At 47.0% G+C, this 17,951-nt stretch overlaps 1 protein-coding gene across 1 annotated transcript in view; it reads right to left on the bottom strand.

The window, feature by feature from the left end:
• Positions 1-15,052: 15,052 nt before the first annotated feature.
• LOC140420931 (sodium- and chloride-dependent neutral and basic amino acid transporter B(0+)-like) overlaps positions 15,053-17,951 on the bottom strand; it is a 57,677-nt gene continuing 54,778 nt past the window's right edge. Inside the window, exon 14 of the mRNA XM_072505093.1 lies at positions 15,053-16,186. Coding sequence (XP_072361194.1) covers positions 16,058-16,186 — 129 coding nt within the window. The 3' untranslated portion in view covers positions 15,053-16,057. The remainder of the gene's footprint in view (positions 16,187-17,951) is intronic.

Genomic DNA, 17,951 nt, shown 5'->3' with positions numbered 1-17,951 from the left:
TAAGGGCCGGTGCAGACTCGATGGACCAAACGGCCTCCTTCTGCACTGTAAATTCTATGACTCTATGACTCTATAAGTTACTGTGAAAATCCTCTAGTTCAGAATGCCCAAATTACCTAACTAGCACATCTTTCGGGACTTGTGGGAGAAAAGTGGAGCACCCGGAGGAAACCCATGCAGACACGGGGGGATGATGTGGGACTCTGCGGGGAGGGGTTTTGAGGTGGGGGTGTTGGAGGATGGCATGGGGCAGAGCCCTCAGGACACTTGGACATGTCAGCTGAGGTCTCCTTCAGTGAGAGATGGCAGGGAATGGGGCCAAAGGTATGAGGCAGCCATGCATGACAGCTTAACCAGTAAGTGTCCCGTCACCGCTCACCATCTCCAAATTCTACCCCCCTCCCCCCAAAAGATATAGAGGCCCATGAGGTGGATTGGCCAGCACACATTAAGGGATTTCCCGGGCGGACAGTGGAAGGTGATCCTAAAGGCAGTAGTAAGACTTTGCCAAATGATGAGTATCAGAGCTCATCTCACAGCCAGTCGTAATCATCCTCCGTCCCATGGACAAGGCCCTCTGATAATGTCAACTCAGGGTCAACACCTGCACAGGCCTCATGATGAGATCATACCTTCCAGGTGGTACAGATGCCGACACAGAGCCAGGATTTCCAGGAGGGGGTGTCAATTACTTTCCTACAAGTCAACAACTTGGTGATGCTGGTAGGACCCTCAGAGGGGGGAAGGAGAGCTGGGATGGTTCGATAGAGTGAAGTGTTGTGGGACACGGAAGATGGAGTGAAGGGAGGAGGGACAGAGAAGGTGCAGTGAAGGGAGGGGGAGAGGGAAGGACTTAGGGACAGGGAAGGTGTGAGCGGCTATAGGGAATGGGTACCATTTGGAAAGGGGGGCATGCATGGTGGGAGAGGGTGGTGGAGCTGCTGGTGGGTAGGCCTCTTAGTCGGTAAGTCGGGAGTTGATGAGGTTATGCCGTGTGCAGCGGTTCTGGAGCACAAGTTGGGGAGCCTGCACTGCCAGTCAGGGCTCCTGGCCCGGTTCTTCCTGGATATCCTTCTCATCAGATGAGGCCTGGCTCTCTTCCTGCTCCTCCTCCAGCATGTCTCCCCTCTGCTGCATGATGTTGTGCAGGAAGCAGCAGGCCAGCGCGATGTTTGAGATCCTCCCGGGGCTACTTTGGAGAGCCCCACCGGAGCGGCCCAGGCACCGGAAGCGCATCTTGAGCATGCCTATGTATCGCTTAGAGACGCTCCTGGTTGCTGCCTGGATGTTGTTATAATGGGTCCTTGTACAGGCATCATTAGCCATGACCTCAACAGGGAACCCTTGTTGGCCAAGCACCAACCCCTCACTTGAGGGAGCGCCTCGAAGGTGCCGGGAACTTCTGAGTGCCCCAAGATGTAAGCATTGTGCATGCTGCCTAGGTATTGGGCACAGACATGGTCACACACCAACTGCACATTCAGGGAGTGGAACCTCTTCCTATTGATGAAGGGCACATCCTGATGAGCCGATGCTCGTAGGGGGACATGTCTACCATTGATCACCCCCTAGATCTAGAACATGCCAGTGATGGTGGCAAATCCTGTTGCCTGGACATCCAGACCGAAGGTTATATAGTCCAGTATCCGGGCTCACAGGACATCCATGACTGCATGGATGTACCTTTGTGCGCATGTCAGCGCTATTCCAGACAGATCTTCACTTGGCCCTGGAAAGGCCCAGAGGCATAAAGGTTCAGGGCCACCGTCACTTAAACGGCCACTGGGAGCAGGTGTCCTTCTCCAATTACCCAGCGGGCCAGGTGTGCCACCATCTGGCATGGGCGGCGCACGGTCTTACTGGTTGAGCAGGCATTTTAAGTTGGAGAAGATGTTGATGCTGATGCCAGTGTGGGAACCACAGGTTCAAGCTGGGAAAGATGGATGTGATGTCTGGGAAATGGTGCGAAATGGGACTGGAGCAGGTTGGGACTAGTTCTCGGAAGGGAGGTTTTCGGGACTGGATGAACTGCGGGAGTAGTTTGAGCTGCCGAGGGGCAGTGAGTTTAGGTATATGAAGGTGCAGGATTTCGCGTGGAAAGAGTGGCGGGCATTCCTAAGCTGCCGGCGTACACACTTGAAGCAACTGCTGCACCCGGATGAATTGGGTGAGGGCAGGATTGGAGATATACACGGGTGGTTGGGGAGCAGGGCTTAAGTGGTGAGGATCAAGAGTAAGTGAGGGGAGGAGTTGGGGAAGGAAATAGATTGGGAACTGTGGTGTGAGGCAATGTGACGGGTGAACGCAACCCCCATTGCATGAGGATGAGCTTGATTCGGTTCAAGTCATAGGGTACACATGACTCGGACGAGGATGAGTGGGTTATTTCAAGGGATGGCTGATGAGTGTGAGAAGTGTGGGCGGGGGCCGGCAAATCATGCTCATTGTTCCGGGGTTGCGAGAAGCTGGAGATGTACTGGGAGGCAGTGTTTGGGATGCTATCTAAGGTAGTGTGGGTGGACGTCAAGTCGGATCCAATAGTGGCGATTTGGGGGTATTGGAAGTTGTCAGAGCTTCTGGAGGGGAAGGGGGCCGAAGTTGTGGCCTTCGCCTCTCTAATTGCCCAGCGAAGGATTCCGTTAAATTCAAGGTCAGATACGCCGCTGGGGAGGTGGCAGCCTGGCTGGGGGACTTGCACAACTCTCCGGTTGGAGAAGATTAAGTTCGAGTTGAGGGGGGTCAGTGGAGGGCTTCGAGTTGTGGTGGGGGTTGTTCATGACACTATTTGAGGAGTTGTTCATCGTGGTGGGGGGGGGGGGGGGGGAGGTTCGAGGAGGGGAGGGTAGAAAAGGAGAAAAATTATGCAAACCGTGCGCTCTGTTTTTATGGACCGTGTAGGCTATTTTTTGCTGTTGTTACATGTCTTTGGAATCAAGTACCTTGTAAAAAAATGTAATAGTTCTTTGAAGACTACCATTGCCTATGCGCAGTCATGCCTTTAAATTCATTTTCCAAAATCCACCTCAGCCAATTTATACCTCATGCCTTCATAATATTCTTTATTTAACTCTCACGCCTTGGCTTCGGATTGAACTTCCTCACTTCTCTTTCCCGCAGCATCTCACTGCCACCCGCGGGTTTATTGGCGGCGTGGGGTGGCTTCAATGGGGTAGCCCATTGACAAGCAACAGGAGTAGAGAATTCTGCAGCCCTTGAACGGCGCACTGCCAAGAAATACACGCTGGAGCACCAGCCCATAAATTCAATCACATTGTAGTCACCATCATAAAGGTAACTTTACAACTAGATTAGCTCATTTTCATTACATAATGCGGGACCTAGAATAACCTGTCCTCTGGTTAGCTCCTCAACATGCTACTGTAGAAACCCATCCCTACCACACTCCAGAAACTCATCTTCCTCAGCATTAGTTTACCTTGTTTAACGGTCTATGGGCAGATTGATGTCACCCCTGTTTACAGTATTGCCCACGCTACATACTTCTCCCAACTCCTGATTAATATTATGCACCACATTAGCATTGCTATTTAGTGACCTATAAACAACTCCAACTAATGTCTGCTACCCTTTGTTCTTTCTTCGCTCCATCCAAACTTAGAAACTAGGAGCAGGAGTAGGGCATTCGGCCCTTTGAACCTGTTCCGCCATTTAATTTGGTCATGGCTGATTCTCAATGCTATATTCCTGCTTTCTCCCCATACCTCTTGATGCCATTACAATCTAAAGAATCTCTTTCTTGATCACATTCAGTCATTTGGCCTCCACAGATTCTTATGATCCACCCCAGCAACACTAGCAAATCTCCCTGCAAGTGGATCAGTGCCTGTCCTGTTGGGGTGTGAACCATCTATCTTGTACATGTTTTAGATGCCCCAGAACAGGTCCTATTGCGTCAGAAATCTGATGCCCTCCCTCCCACATCATTTCTTCAGCTATGTGTTTAATCGACTGCCAACAAACTGGATTGTAACTGACAGCAAAATTATTTAATGCATGCCAAAGTATTTATCAGTACAATGGCTAGGGATAACTAGGGGTTTAACTTGTTTTGCATCAAACAATGAGCTCATTGTTTGCCCTTAATTTTCAACATTCTCCAAGTTCCAGAAACATGGATTAAATAATCAATCAAAAACAAACAACCAACAGGAAATAATTCTTCATCCAGTCATGTACACATAATACAGGTCACCTACTAATTCTTTGAGTGTTTTAATTGAGGTTTCCAACGTGGGGCGGCACGGTGGCACAGTGGTTAGCACTGCTGCCTCATAGCACCAGAGACCCGAGTTCAATTCTGGCCTTGGGTGACCATGTGGAGTTTGCACATTCTCCCCGTGTCTGTGTGGGTTTTCTCCGGGTGCTTCAATTTCCTCCCACAGTCCAAAGATGTGCAGGTCAGGTGGATTGGCCATGCTAAAATTACCCCTGAGTGTCCAAAATGTTAGGTGGGGTTATGGGGATATGGCGGGGGCCTGTGCTCTATCAATGGGTCGGTGCAGACACGGTGGGCTGAATGGCCTCCTTCTGCACTGCTGGGTTTCAATGCTAGGATTCTATGATTCAATTTCTGAGGCGCCTTTTAAAAATGCAACAGGATGAATTCACACAATCGGGCCCCTTGTGCTCCGGTTAGCTTCATCCTATGAATTGAAATGCTATGCAGCCTGAAGTCATAGATGTGTAAAAATCTGCATTCTGATGGTTTAATTGTTGTCTGCATTTCAATGGAAACAATATGCCAACACTCTTGGGCTCCGAGGAACATAGAAATTACAGTGAGAAGTCTTACAACACCAGGTTAAAGTCCAACAGGTTTGTTTCGATGTCACTAGCTTTCGGAGCGCTGCTCCTTCCTCAGGTGACTGAAGAGGTAGGTTCCAGAAACATATATACAGACAGATTCAAAGATGCAAGACAATGCTTAGAAAGCGAGCATTAGCAGGTGATTAAATCTTTCCAGATCCAGAGATGGGGTAACCCCAGGTTAAAGAGGTGTGAATTACATCAGGCCAGGACAGTTGGTAGGATTTCGCAGGCCAGATGGTGGGGGATGAATGTAATGCGACATGAATCCCAGGTTCCGGTTGAGGCCGCTCTCGTGTGCGGAACTTGGCTATGTGTTTCTGCTCGGCTATTCTGCGTTGTCGCGCGTCCTGAAGGCCGCTTTGGAGAACTCTTACCCGGAGATCAGAGGCTGAATGCCCTTGACTGCTGAAGTGTTCCCCGACTGGAAGGGAACATTCCTGCCTGGTGATTGTCGCGTGATGTCCGTTCATTCGTTGTCGCAGCGTCTGCATGGTCTCGCCAATGTACCATGCTTCGGGACATCCTTTCCTGCAGCGTATGAGGTAGACAACGTTGGCCGAGTTGCACGAGTATGTACCGCGTACCTGGTGGGTGGTGTTCTCACGTGTAATGGTGGTATCCATGTCGATGACCTGGCACGTCTTGCAGAGATTGCCATGGCAGGGTTGTGTGGTGTCGTGGTCACTGTTCTGAAGACTGGTTAGTTTGCTGCAAACAATGGTTTGTTTGAGGTTGCGCGGTTGTTTGAAGGCAAGTAGTGGGGGTGTGGGGATTACCTTGGCAAGATATTCATCTTCATCGATGACGCGTTGAAGGCTGTGAAGACGATGTCGTAGTTTCTTCGCTCCGGGGAAGTACTGGACGACAAAGGGTATTCTGTCGGTTGTGTCCCATGTTTGTCTTCTGAGCAGGTCGGAGCGGTTTTTTGCTGTGGCGTGTTGGAACTGTCGATCGATGAGTCGAGCGCCATATCCCGTTCGTACGAGGGCATCTTTCAACGTCTGTAGATGTCTATTACGCTCTTCCTCGTCTGAGCAGATCCTGTGTATACGGAGAGCTTGTCAGTTGCATTCTTGGACACACTCGTCTCCATCAAGGACGGTCACCTCAGCACTTCGCTTTACTGCAAACCCACGGATAATCTCACGATGCTCCACTTCTCCAGCTTCCACCCTAAACACATTAAAGAAGCCATCCCCTATGGACCAGAGACATCGCACACACACAATCAACTAATACATCAGTTAGATAGGACACGACCAATGGACATTCACAATACACACAGAGGTGACACGACCACAGGAGGGCATTACACCAACCCATATATAAAGGACACCACACACATGATCTGCCTCTTTCCAGTGGAGACAGTCAGTGAGTAGAGACACAGGGTTGATTCAATATTACACCCACCATGTGGATTGTAGCAGACTGGTTAGTCAGTCTGGGTAGCTATAGTAGGATTAGCAGTAGTGTTGAACCCGAGTAATAGAAGTGTAAATAGTTAAATAAACGTGTTGAAGGATATTGTTTCTCCTATAGTCCCTGGGATAGTTCCTGTGACAGCCTTCGCAGACTTTTCCGATGCTGAGGTTCCTTTTGTTTATTTTTACGTGTTTGGTTTTTCCTCACTCGCTATTGATCTACACCCGCATCCTGCTCACTCGCTTTTCCTGTCTGAGCTAACCCGGTGCTGGTCCTCTTGATGGCAGGCCTGATTCCCCAAGAGGGATCTGCCTGCATCGCGGCTCTTTATTTAATAATAATAATAATAATAATCTTTATTAGTGTCACAAGTAGGCTTAAATTAACACAGCAATGAAGTTGCTGTGAAAAGCCCTAGTCGCCACACTCCGGCGCCTGTTCGGGTACACGGAGGGAGAATTCAGAATATTAAATTCACCTAACAGCACATCTTTCGGGACTTGTGGAAGGAAACAGGAGCAGCCGGAGGAAGCCCACGCAGCCTCGGGGAGAACGTGCAGCCTCCACACAGACAGTGACCCAAGCCAGGAATCGAACCCGCGTCCCTGGCATTGCAAAACAACAATGTTAACCACTTTGAGCACTATCCTGTCACTGTGTCTTCAGAGCTTTTCTGTGCAGTGGCCATGTTGTGATTTCAACCACCTTGACACTTTTTTTGACTCGATTGAGGTATGAGCAAAATGTTGTGTTGCTCCATGGCATGCAGCATGATCACTGTGTCGTCCCACACTTGCTGTCAGGCTGAGCACCAAGTTATTTGAAAAGAACCACTGCTGCACACTACGTCATGTGCATTGTGTTTTGTTATGCTCTTGATATAGCATAAGCTGCTTCCTTGATGTGCACTCTGACAAAGGAAGGTTCAGACTTGGAGATAGCTTTAACACATTTATTAAACTGTTAACAATTCTCCTACTTGGATTCAACGCTACTGTTAATCCTGCTATAGTTACTCAGACTGATGAACCAGTCTGCTACAATCCATGTGGTGCGCGTGATGTTCAATCAAACCTGTGTCTGTACTCACTGAATGTCTCCACTGGAAAGAGACTGAGCATGTGTGATGTGTCCTTTTATATGGGTTGGTGTAATGCCCTCCTGTGGCAGTGTCACCTCTGTGTGTATCTTGAATGCCCATTGGTCGTGTCCTATCTGACTGACCTATTGGTTGACTGTCTGTGTGTCATGTCTCTGGTGCTCCCTCTAGTGTCTAGCTAGGTGTAGTGTATGTACATTAACCCTTTGTGTACTTACAGTGATGCACATCACCACACATTGTTAATGATTTAAAGACACCAATCAGTTGTATGGGATTGTGCAACACTCTGTGGATTTAATTGTTAAGAACAGACACATGTGAACATGTATAGTGTAGGTTAGTGTAGGTTAGATGGCTTTTGTTTCGGTGCAACATTGTGGGCCGAAGGGCCTGTACTGCGCTGTATCGTTCTATGTTCTATGTTCTATGTATTCTTGGATAGAAAGCTCGAGGGCATCAGGAGCAGAGATGTGTGCCCTGTGTTCTACTCCAGTCTGAAATGTAACTCAGGCTGGGCCACAGGACACACCTCCCTTAAAGTGATGCCATGTTAATGTCCTTTACAGGCATGATATGGAGATGCCGGCGTTGGACTGGGGTGAGCACAGTAAGAAGTCTTACAACACCAGGTTAAAGTCCACCAGGTTTGTTTCGAATCACTAGCTCTGAATGCTAGTGATTCGAAACAAACCTGTTGGACTTTAACCTGGTGTTGTAAGGCTTCTTACTTTAAAGGCATAGCAGCACAACAACCACCCTAGATCTCTGCAGTCCATCAGTTCTGATATCTTGTGCATTCCTGATTTTAGTTGCTCCACAATTGGTGGCCATGTTTACAGCTGCCTAGACCCTATAGCTCTGGAATTCCATACCATTAATTCTACCCACCATCTATACCTCCAATTGACATGTGTTTTTGGTCCACAGCTTAGTAATCATGGATACCTGTTTATTATGAGCAAAATTTACAAAGAGGGTATTTTGCAGGGCCTGTACAAAAAAAGTGTGTTGACACCCAAATGATGACACAGGTATATTACACATTACAGTAAAGTTGTGCTCTATATTTAAGGGGATCTTCTCTGGCCCAATATCTACCCAATTGGAAATGGACATTGTAGCTGCAAATCCATTTTATGAATATTGACCCTTGATTCAAGTCAGATGCAATATGTTTAATTCTATTTATGAAATGTAACTGATAAAACATTCTACCATATGGAGTTAATGTCAGTTCTGAGAATGTTAATCCCTGCATTGTTGCAACATTGTTTTTCTCTGGCTCAACGGACTTTGCCATTATGTAAACGTGGCTGCCTCTCAAATTTGAATGAGCTCTTTTTGGATATTCAGTGGGAGGTTTGAAGCGTTTAGAAGTAATTTTACCTTAAAATAATATTTGAACTTGTGAAAATATTAATGTAATCCCTATCCTAACAAAATTGGAGCCGGGTTGGGTGGTCATGGTTGGGTGAAGCCATTTCTTAATGCTTGCTGAGGTACTTAAAATGTCTCCTTAACCCCAGCAGCACTCCCTAAGTGAAGTTCTTTGCAGTCCTTAATCATTCAAAACTCTTCACAAGGATGACTGAGCAACTTTTGTGTTTGTTAACCTGTCCCTTAATGTGTTTGCAGTCTTACAAAGAGCATGTAGGTCAGAGTTGCTGTTGAGTAATGACCCAGGACTGACTTATTTACAGTTTCAGCATTCCCTGCCAATTGAGTTGGAAAAGTTATGAGAAGGTACTGGGTAACCACGTCGATCAGACATTGTTCATACTTGGCAAACCCCCAGTTTCTTCCTATTGAATTGCAGATCGACCTACAGAGAAATATTCAAAATAGCACCAGTACCTGATGCAATGCTGGGCAGGTTCATGGGGTTGAATAATTGATTTATACTTTTTTAGCAGGAATTTAATGTTCTGACAAAAAGGATGGTTCCGGTTTTAATTCCAGGCTGATTTGGGGCATTTGGAATCTTGCCTGCTGTTCCAGGAATTAGGCCTCACCTATTTTCACTCCTGGGCAGGTTGGGGTCTGAGTTTAAACCTAAACTATCTGGCAAGAAACAAATGGGATTTTACCATCCAGCTGTTACACCCCACAATATTTTACATTAAGTCTCTGCTGTAGGAAATAGGCAGGGAATCTAATTTGAGCATTATCCCATCAGTGGGTTAGGTTAAAATTACTCCACCCTCACAAAAATCTGTCAACCAGCTTCCTAATAGTAATGATCTTTATTATTGTCACAAGTAGGCTTACATTAACACTGCAATGAAGGTACTGTGAAAAGACCCTCGTTGCCACATTCCGGCGCCTGTTCGGGCACACAGAGGGAGAATTCAGAATGTCCAATTCACCTAACAATTAACGCAACCTGTGTTCTGGATGAAAGTTTCTCAGCAACAGGTGACTGTGTGATCTGGAGACCAGCCAAGACACAAGATGGGGGTTAGGTTTGGGTTCAAGGGTTGTTTTGTAGGGATTTTGGAAGCAGAAAGGCTATTGTTGGGGCCAGAGGAGCAGTTCAGGCCCCAGAAAGGAGATAAAAACAACTGACCATTGAGAACACCTGTTCTCCCTGATGGATCCTGGAGGTTTCCCAATAAGCTGTGATCTAAAATTGCAGTCAGCTCTTAATGTTCATCAGACTGGATATGTACATGTAGAGGAAAGACTCATGTGGCTTTGAGCTGGTGTCCTTGCCATATCCAGGAAAGCAGGGATCTGAGGATAAAGTAACCTGGGAATTTAAATGTTCACCCATCTGGTTTCTGTTTCAAAATAAAGAAGGGAGGACAGGTGTCAGAAATATTTGAGACCAATTTTGGTCTTTTTGGGTCTTGGCTTTGATGTTGGCGTCAAATGGATGTCACAATCCTGTACTATGTGTGAAATAGTCACCGGCAGTGACCTTCCTTGAATTAACCAATTCATCACCAGAGGACAGGCTCGGACGGCCTCTGAGAAACTGGAGGGACAATGGGAGACCTTCCACCTTGGAAAAAGCAACAAGCTGCAGCCCGACTTGATCCGCGATGCAGCTAGTAAGGATCCTGCGAGGTGTCGTGATCTGTTCACAATGGGCGGGATCTATATTTGCATATTCAAGTGAGTGTTAGCCTTACTTGAATATGTCTATGCCAGATCTACCCAGCGACGGGGACCAAATCCCCTGACTTTGGAGACCCCAGCCAGGGGCCATTTAGCACTCGTTTCCACAGACGTGGACCAGGCATACTGGTACTTGGGAGGGCTCTCCCAGGGTCTCCCGGGTGATAGGGCTCCAGGCAAGCAGGTCCCTGGTACTGTTCCACCAGGGCCAAGGTGGCATCATGCCAGGGATCGGGCCTGGTGGTGCCCTGTCTTTATGAGGTAGTATGCAGGGGGCTCGAGGATCCCCTTATTTGGGCATTGGAGGGGGGGTGGAGGGCGGAGGGCACCGTGAGTGGTCCAGAGATCAATGGCACCCCGATGTCTCATCTGCACTGGCCAGCAGAGCTCGTTAATGTAGGACATGGGACTAAGTGCAACCTCAGCTGGCCGTTCCTTGCCGAGGCCCCGAAATGAAGCTAAGTCCCACTTAATAGCAGGGTCGTTCACGGCACTGCCAGCGCCGGGAAACACACTGCTAAACGCGCTCGACATGAGGCTGTTTCCTTTCCATTAAATCCCCTCCCTTACACTTCCATACTAAGAAAAAAACTATGAAAAAGGCTGACTTGAATTTATTTATTTTGAAATTTGATTACATAAAATACAATGCAGAATAAACCTTTTTGTCCAACAGATCTATGCCAGTGTTTATGCTTTACTTGAACTTAATTCTCAGAGTATATCTTGGGAATCACTATGAACAATATTGTTACGAATACTCATCTCGATTGAAGTTTATAGCTCAATTGGTGTCCATGTGGCCCATCTTGTCAGTACTGGCTCTATGCTAAAGAAATCTAAAGTAACCTCATTCTAAATTCCAATCTTTGTGCCACTTTTTCAGTTGAATTGTTACCATGGTTTCAACATATTGCCACACAGCAAGCACCACTACATTGTTTTACAGTGATCGAAGACATCAAATTATGTTTTGATTATAGGGGATTTTGTTTGCCCCATTGGGATGACAGTCCATCACGCTTTCTTCTGCAAGGAATTCTTGGATATTTACTGGTTCTAGGAATTATTTGAAGTGCATTATAGTGACTGAAAAAAAGTTACATTGTGTCATCATTCGTTAGGAACCTTTTCACAAGTAAAAATTGCATTATTTGGTGTTCAAAAAGATATAACAATAACTGCTTTCTACCAGGATCCAGTCTTGGAAGAAGCAGAGCACTATGTACAAACATGAAATAATTTACTTCATTCGGATACAAAAAAACCTTCGATTCATATGGGAATGCACTTACTCGAATCAGCCTGACAGGGTGCCAACTTGACCTGATCAATTGGAAAGTGGAAAGCCACCAGGTTGTGAAACATGTGGCCCATCCAATCGTGTCAGTTTCCTACCAAGCAGAGCAGGTTAAGGTCACCCACATAATACAATGAACAAAGAAAATTACAGCACAGGAACAGGCCCTTCGGTCCTCCCAGCCTGCGCCGATCCAGATCATTTATCTAAACCTGTCTTCTATTTTCCAAAGATCTACTTCCCTCTGTTCCCTGCCCATTCATATATCTGTCTAGATGCATCTTAAATAGTGCTATCGTGCCCGCCTCTACCACCTCCGCTGGCAAAGCGTTCCAGGCACCCACCACCCTCTGCGTAAAAAAGTTTCCACGTACATCTCCCTTAAACTTTCCCCCTCTCACCTTGAAATCGTGACCCCTTATAATTGACACCCCCACTCTTGGAAAAAGTTTGTTGCTATCCACCCTGTCCATAGCTCTCATAATTTTGTAGACTTCGATCAACCTCCGTCTTTCCTACAAAAACAATCCTAATCTACTCAACCTTTCTTCATAGCTAGCACCCTCCATACCAGGCAACATCCTGGTGAACCTCCTCTGCACCCTCTCTAAAGCATCCACATCCTTCTGGTAATGTGGCGACCAGAACTGCATGCAGTATTCCAAATGTGGCCTAACCAAAGTCCTATACAACTGTAACATGACCTGCTGACTCTTGTACTCAATATCCCGTCCGATGAAGGCAAGCATGCTGTATGCCTTCTTGACCACTCTATCGACCTGCGTTGCCACCTTCAGGGTACAATGGACCTGAACTCCCAGATCTCTCTGTACATCAATTTTCCCCAGGACTCTTCCATTGACTGTATAGTCTGCTCTTGAATTGGATCTTCCAAAATGCATCACCTCGCATTTGCCTGGATTGAACTCCACCTGCCATTTCTCTGCCCAACTCTCCAATCTATCTATATTTTGCTGTATTCTCTGACAGTCCTCCTCGCTATCTGCAACTCCACCAACCTTAGTATCATCTGCAAACTTGCTAATCAGACCACCTATACCTTCGTCCAGATCATTTATGTATATCACAAACAATAGTGGTCCGAGCACGGATCCCTGTGAAACACCACTAGTCACCTTTCTCCATTTTGAGATACTCCCTTCCACCACTACTCTCTGTCTCCTGTTGCCCAGCCAGTTCTTTATACATCTAGCTAGTACACCCTGCACCCCATACGACTTCACTTTTTCCATCAACCTGCCATGATGGTGATATGATCTGTATTCATCAGTCCATGGACTGAATAGTTCCAAGCTGTACTGCAGTAACTCCCACACTTGCTGCCCCATCATTTATCAACACACTGTCCAGTACTTGGAGAATTAATTTGGAAGGAAGCAATACTGGGTCTTCAAAGAGCCTTTGTGTAATTTATGTCAAAAGGAATCTTGTGGGATCAACAGACAATGAAATGAGCTATCAGGGTGAGACCCCAACTCTGTAATGCCCCCCCACTGGAGTTGACCAAAATACAGAAAAATAACGAGATGAGACTAGCAGTTGAATGCTTTTCATATTGAGAATGGAAAAGATCATTTAGAAAATGATGTGCCATCAATTATAACAAAGACGAGTTGTGGAACGAAACTGTGGCTTTAATAAGCTAAACGAGAACCCGCTGGCAACTGATCCCAAACTGGGGCAGGGCCAGAGGTCGGCCACCTTTATACAGAGCCTGAGGGGAGGAGCCACAGGTGCAGCCAGCAGAGACAACAAACAATATTTGCAATACAGTAACAGTGGTTTACCACAATATATATAATACAGTAAGTGATTTCCCACAATATATATAATACAGTAACAGTATTTACCACAGAAAAGCAACCTCATTAGACAATATCAGAATTTAACAACACAGTCACAGTCAATTTGCAAAAAGAGGAAAAACATAAAATGTGTCAGTTGTGTTTCTGTTCCTTTCACATGTCCTGAACTTGCTTGCACAAATAGCATTTATACACCGGTATGTCGGCGTCTGTCGCTCCAAGACCGGAAAGATTTAGTTCCTTCACTAATTTACTGCTGCTCTGCAGGATTGGGTCACTTTGTCCCTCACTGAGTCACTGCTGCTCCCAGGACTAGGAGGATGTCCCCAACCTGTTGACTTTGTTGCACCCTCAGTGAATTGGACAGTGTATTGTGATATTGGAGGAATGTCCTTACTAGATTGCAAGCAAAATCAGAAATGAAGATTATTGTTCAGCTAAGGGTGGCACAGTATTAGCACTGCTGCCTCACAGCACCAGGGACCCGGGTTCAATTCCATCCTTGGCCCACTGTGTGAACCCATGTTCCCCCTGGGTTTGCGTGGTTTCCTCCGGGTGCTCCGGTTTTCTCCAACAGTCCAAAGATGTGCGGGTTAGGTGGATTGACCATGATAGGGGCTGGTTTAGCACAGGGCTAAATCGCTGGCTTTGAAAGCAGACCAAGGCAGGCCAACAGCACGGTTCAATTCCCGTACCAGCCTCCCCGAACAGGCGCCGGAATGTGGCGACTAGGGGCTTTTCACAGTAACTTCATTTGAAGCCTACTTGTGACAATTTTCTTTTCATTTCATTTCATAAGTTGTCCAGGGATGTGCAGGTTAGGTTATGGGATCATGGGGATAGGGCAAGGTGAATGGGGGAGTGGACATGGGTAGAGTGCTCATTCGAAGGGTCAGTGTAGACATAATGAGCCGAATAGCCTCCTTCTGCACTGTAGGGATTCTATGATTCTGAGTAGACGGTCAATTAAGCAGCTCCATAAAAAAGTGACCTCAGCATCTTAATGAATTAATTTATCTCCATTGCATGAATTTTTTTACATTTGGAGTGGTGGATCTTGTGCTTTCACCCCCAAAGAATTATCAGTGTTAAATAAGAGCTTTTGAGATGTATGTGATACTTAAAATATTAATATTTGACAGAAACATAGGGCGCGATACAGGAGACTTAAAACTAAGTCCGCTGTCAGGCACTTTTGGCAGTTGTTTCATGGTGGCTGCAGTATCGGGAAAAGCCCTGTTATTCAACATTTTTTTGGCCTCGGAGAGTTTCTCCTCGCCAAGGCAACACTTAGAGTGACTTCCTACTGACAAGCCGATCTCCCCAGCAGGAATGGCTGTTCGCAGACCGGCACACCATTTTGATCGGCAGCCTCAATCTTTCTCCCCCACTTTTATCGACCCCTCCCTCAGCCCCTCCCCCCCCCCAACTTTGGCGAGGCCCCTGGGAACTCCCACTCCTCCCCCATCATCCACCTCCTCCGAAATGGCGAGGCACCCCTCCCCACGGGCCGGACCCTTGACAGTGGCAATCTGGCACACGGGCACTCTGGCATTGTGAGTTTGGCCCCCTGGCAATGCATTTGGCAGTCCGGCAGTGCCACTCAGTCAGTTCCAGGTTGGCACTGCCAGGTTGCCTGGATAGTACTTCCATGGTGCCAGGCTGGCAGTGCCAGGTGCAAGGGTAGAACCCTGCCCTTTCCCCAACCACTCATGAGTGTCCAATAGCCTGAGAGTCCCCCCTCCACAGATGCCGTTACACCTGGTCCATGTTTGTGTGGACCAGTACTAACAGCACCCTGGCGTGTTCTCCCGGGCACAGTGTTGAGTCCTGGGCACTGTATGAATCTGGCGTCCGGGTATTTAAATGAGACTAATGGCTCATTTAAATATTCAGATCTGGATCTCGCCTAGTGAGGGAGAGATCCAAATCGTACCAGGACGTGCGATCGGACCGGCTCCCGGAGCCCGGTATGGGGATCTCGCACAATTTACCTGTTGCACCGGACTCCGCGCTGATTTGTGCCCATAACCATGAGTATGGGCGGCACAGTGGTTAGCACACACAGAATGACTCTGAGGTAGTATCAGGCAGTCTTTTTAAATTTCACCAATTCCCCTGAAGTGTTTTTTTATTGGCAAATGTTTTTAAGAGTAAAGCTGAAAAGAAATAATTTTATGAATATATAATCCCTGTATAGAACCTTGCTGATTGGGAATGTGCAATAGGAATTCAGCTAAGTGGCTCCATCTGATTCACCATTGGAACACACGATACAATTACTGTTAAATGCTCCGCCTTGGCAAAGCAGAGCAATTATGCATTTTTAAAATTATCCCGTGCCTTGAAAGATTTGCTGAGAGAAAAATTTCCAGTTATTTTAAAACAACACATTTTCGTTTAAAATTCTTTCACTTTGAAGTTAATGTTTAGAAATTGAACTGGAATTGTCCCCTAATGTTTTGCCACTTCAGGGATACCAGCTTGTGCAAAATCTTGATTTGTCTTGTCGTATCTTCCCCCTCTGTGTTGTTTCAGGTATGGGCCCCAGTCTGGGGTTGGCCTGGAGGCTGCAACAATTTTCTGTGAAAAGAAAATTTACATTATTAACAACTTTTTTATTTTTAGCAATCACTATGCTGAGCTAGAAAAATAACTTTTATCCTAATCAGACTGATAACAGATCTACAGTTAAATTATGAGGGAAGGTTGCATAAACTGGGCGTGCATTTTCCTCAGCTAAAGAAGTGATCTAATTTATGTGCTTAAGGTGAATAAAAGATAGGGGGCGGGATTCTCTGATCCTGAGGCTAAGTGTTGACGCCGTCGTAAACACCGTCGCATTTCTCGATGGTGTCAACATGGCCTCAGGAGCAGCGATCTGACCCCTACAGGGGGCCAGCACGCCACTGGAGTGACCCACGCCTCTCCAGCTGCCGATCCCCGGCGTCAGATGGGCGCCGCGGGTCTGCGCATGCATAGTGGCTCCCTTCTCCGCGCTGGATCCGACGCAACATGGCGTTGGGATATAGGGGCCGGCGTGGAACAAAAAAGACCCCCAGCCCAAGAGGCCGGCCCGCTGATCGTTGGGCTCCGATCGCGGGACAGGCCACAGCCGAGGCCCCCCCAGGGTCGGACCACCCTCACTTCCCACCAGGCCGCCCCCGATGGATCCACGCCGAGGTCCCGCCGGGTTAGAGCAGGTGTGAATGGCGCCGGTGGGACTCGGCTTTTTTTGCGTGGCCGCTGGGCCCATCCCGGGCGGAGAATCACCGGGGGGGGGGCCGCATAGAGCGGCCCCCAAGCGATGCCGTGCCAACTGCACCAGCGGCAACGGCATCGATTCTCCGGCGCCGGGGCGACATGACGCAATTCGCGCCCGTCCCGGCGATTCTCTGACCGGCCCCCGGGATGAGAGAATCCCGCCCATGGTATGGTAGACAGAGAACAACTATATCTTCTGGTAAGGAAGTCCTGAACAAGTAGGCTTATCTAAAAAGAATAGAGCAAGGCCATTCAGGGGCGATATCAAGGAGTAGCTTTTCACACTAAAGGTAGTTGAAATCAGTAACTTTCTCATCCAAAACTCTGTTCAAGCTGTGTCAGTTGAAAAGTTCCAAAGTAAGATGATCAATATTTGTTAAGTAAGGGTGTTGAACCAAGGTGGGTAAATGGAGTTGAAATGCAAGGCTGCCATGATTTAATTGAATTGTAGAACAGACTTGAGGGGCTGAATGGCCTGTGTCTGTTTTTTATGTTCTTGTATCACTACAAAGACTGCAATTTATTCCAGTACATTAATACAAGGCCTGTTGCTTTTCTCGATACACTCACTCCCCTTCACCCATTTATCACACCAACTTCCATTTATATTGTAGATTTGAGAGAAAAGGTTTCAAAACATTCCACAGAAGATGCATAGAAAATGGGTGTTGGGCCTGGAAGGGAGAAATTTGCTGATCAAAAGCTTGGTCTGTTGAGTTTTTCTTAAATATAGATGTTTCGGGAGTGATTGCCACAGAGCAGTATCCAAATGGCTAAATGCTGTGCTGACGATGGGGGGCAAACAATGAGAAAAATGCTCAGAATTGAGTCAGGAATGGAGAGATCAAAATCCATCTAGTTCGCCTTCAAGGGCAAAGTTAGGTGATGTTATAGAAGTGGAAAGAGGCAGTCACTTTGATGTAAGGCAAGCAGTCGTGCAGTTTAGAGGAAGTGGAGGAATGAAATGATGTGGGTGTTGGTAGGGATGGCCAAAATCCACATTAATTTGGAAACAGTAAGAAGTCTTACAACACCAGGTTAAAGTCCAACAGGTTTGTTTGGAGTCACGAGCGTTCGGAGCGCA

This window comes from Scyliorhinus torazame, chromosome 5 (assembly GCF_047496885.1).
Source record: "Scyliorhinus torazame isolate Kashiwa2021f chromosome 5, sScyTor2.1, whole genome shotgun sequence".
Taxonomy (NCBI): Eukaryota; Metazoa; Chordata; class Chondrichthyes; order Carcharhiniformes; family Scyliorhinidae; genus Scyliorhinus; species Scyliorhinus torazame.
Note: the sequence above shows the minus strand (reverse complement) of the source record. Positions and strands in the feature narration are given on the sequence as shown.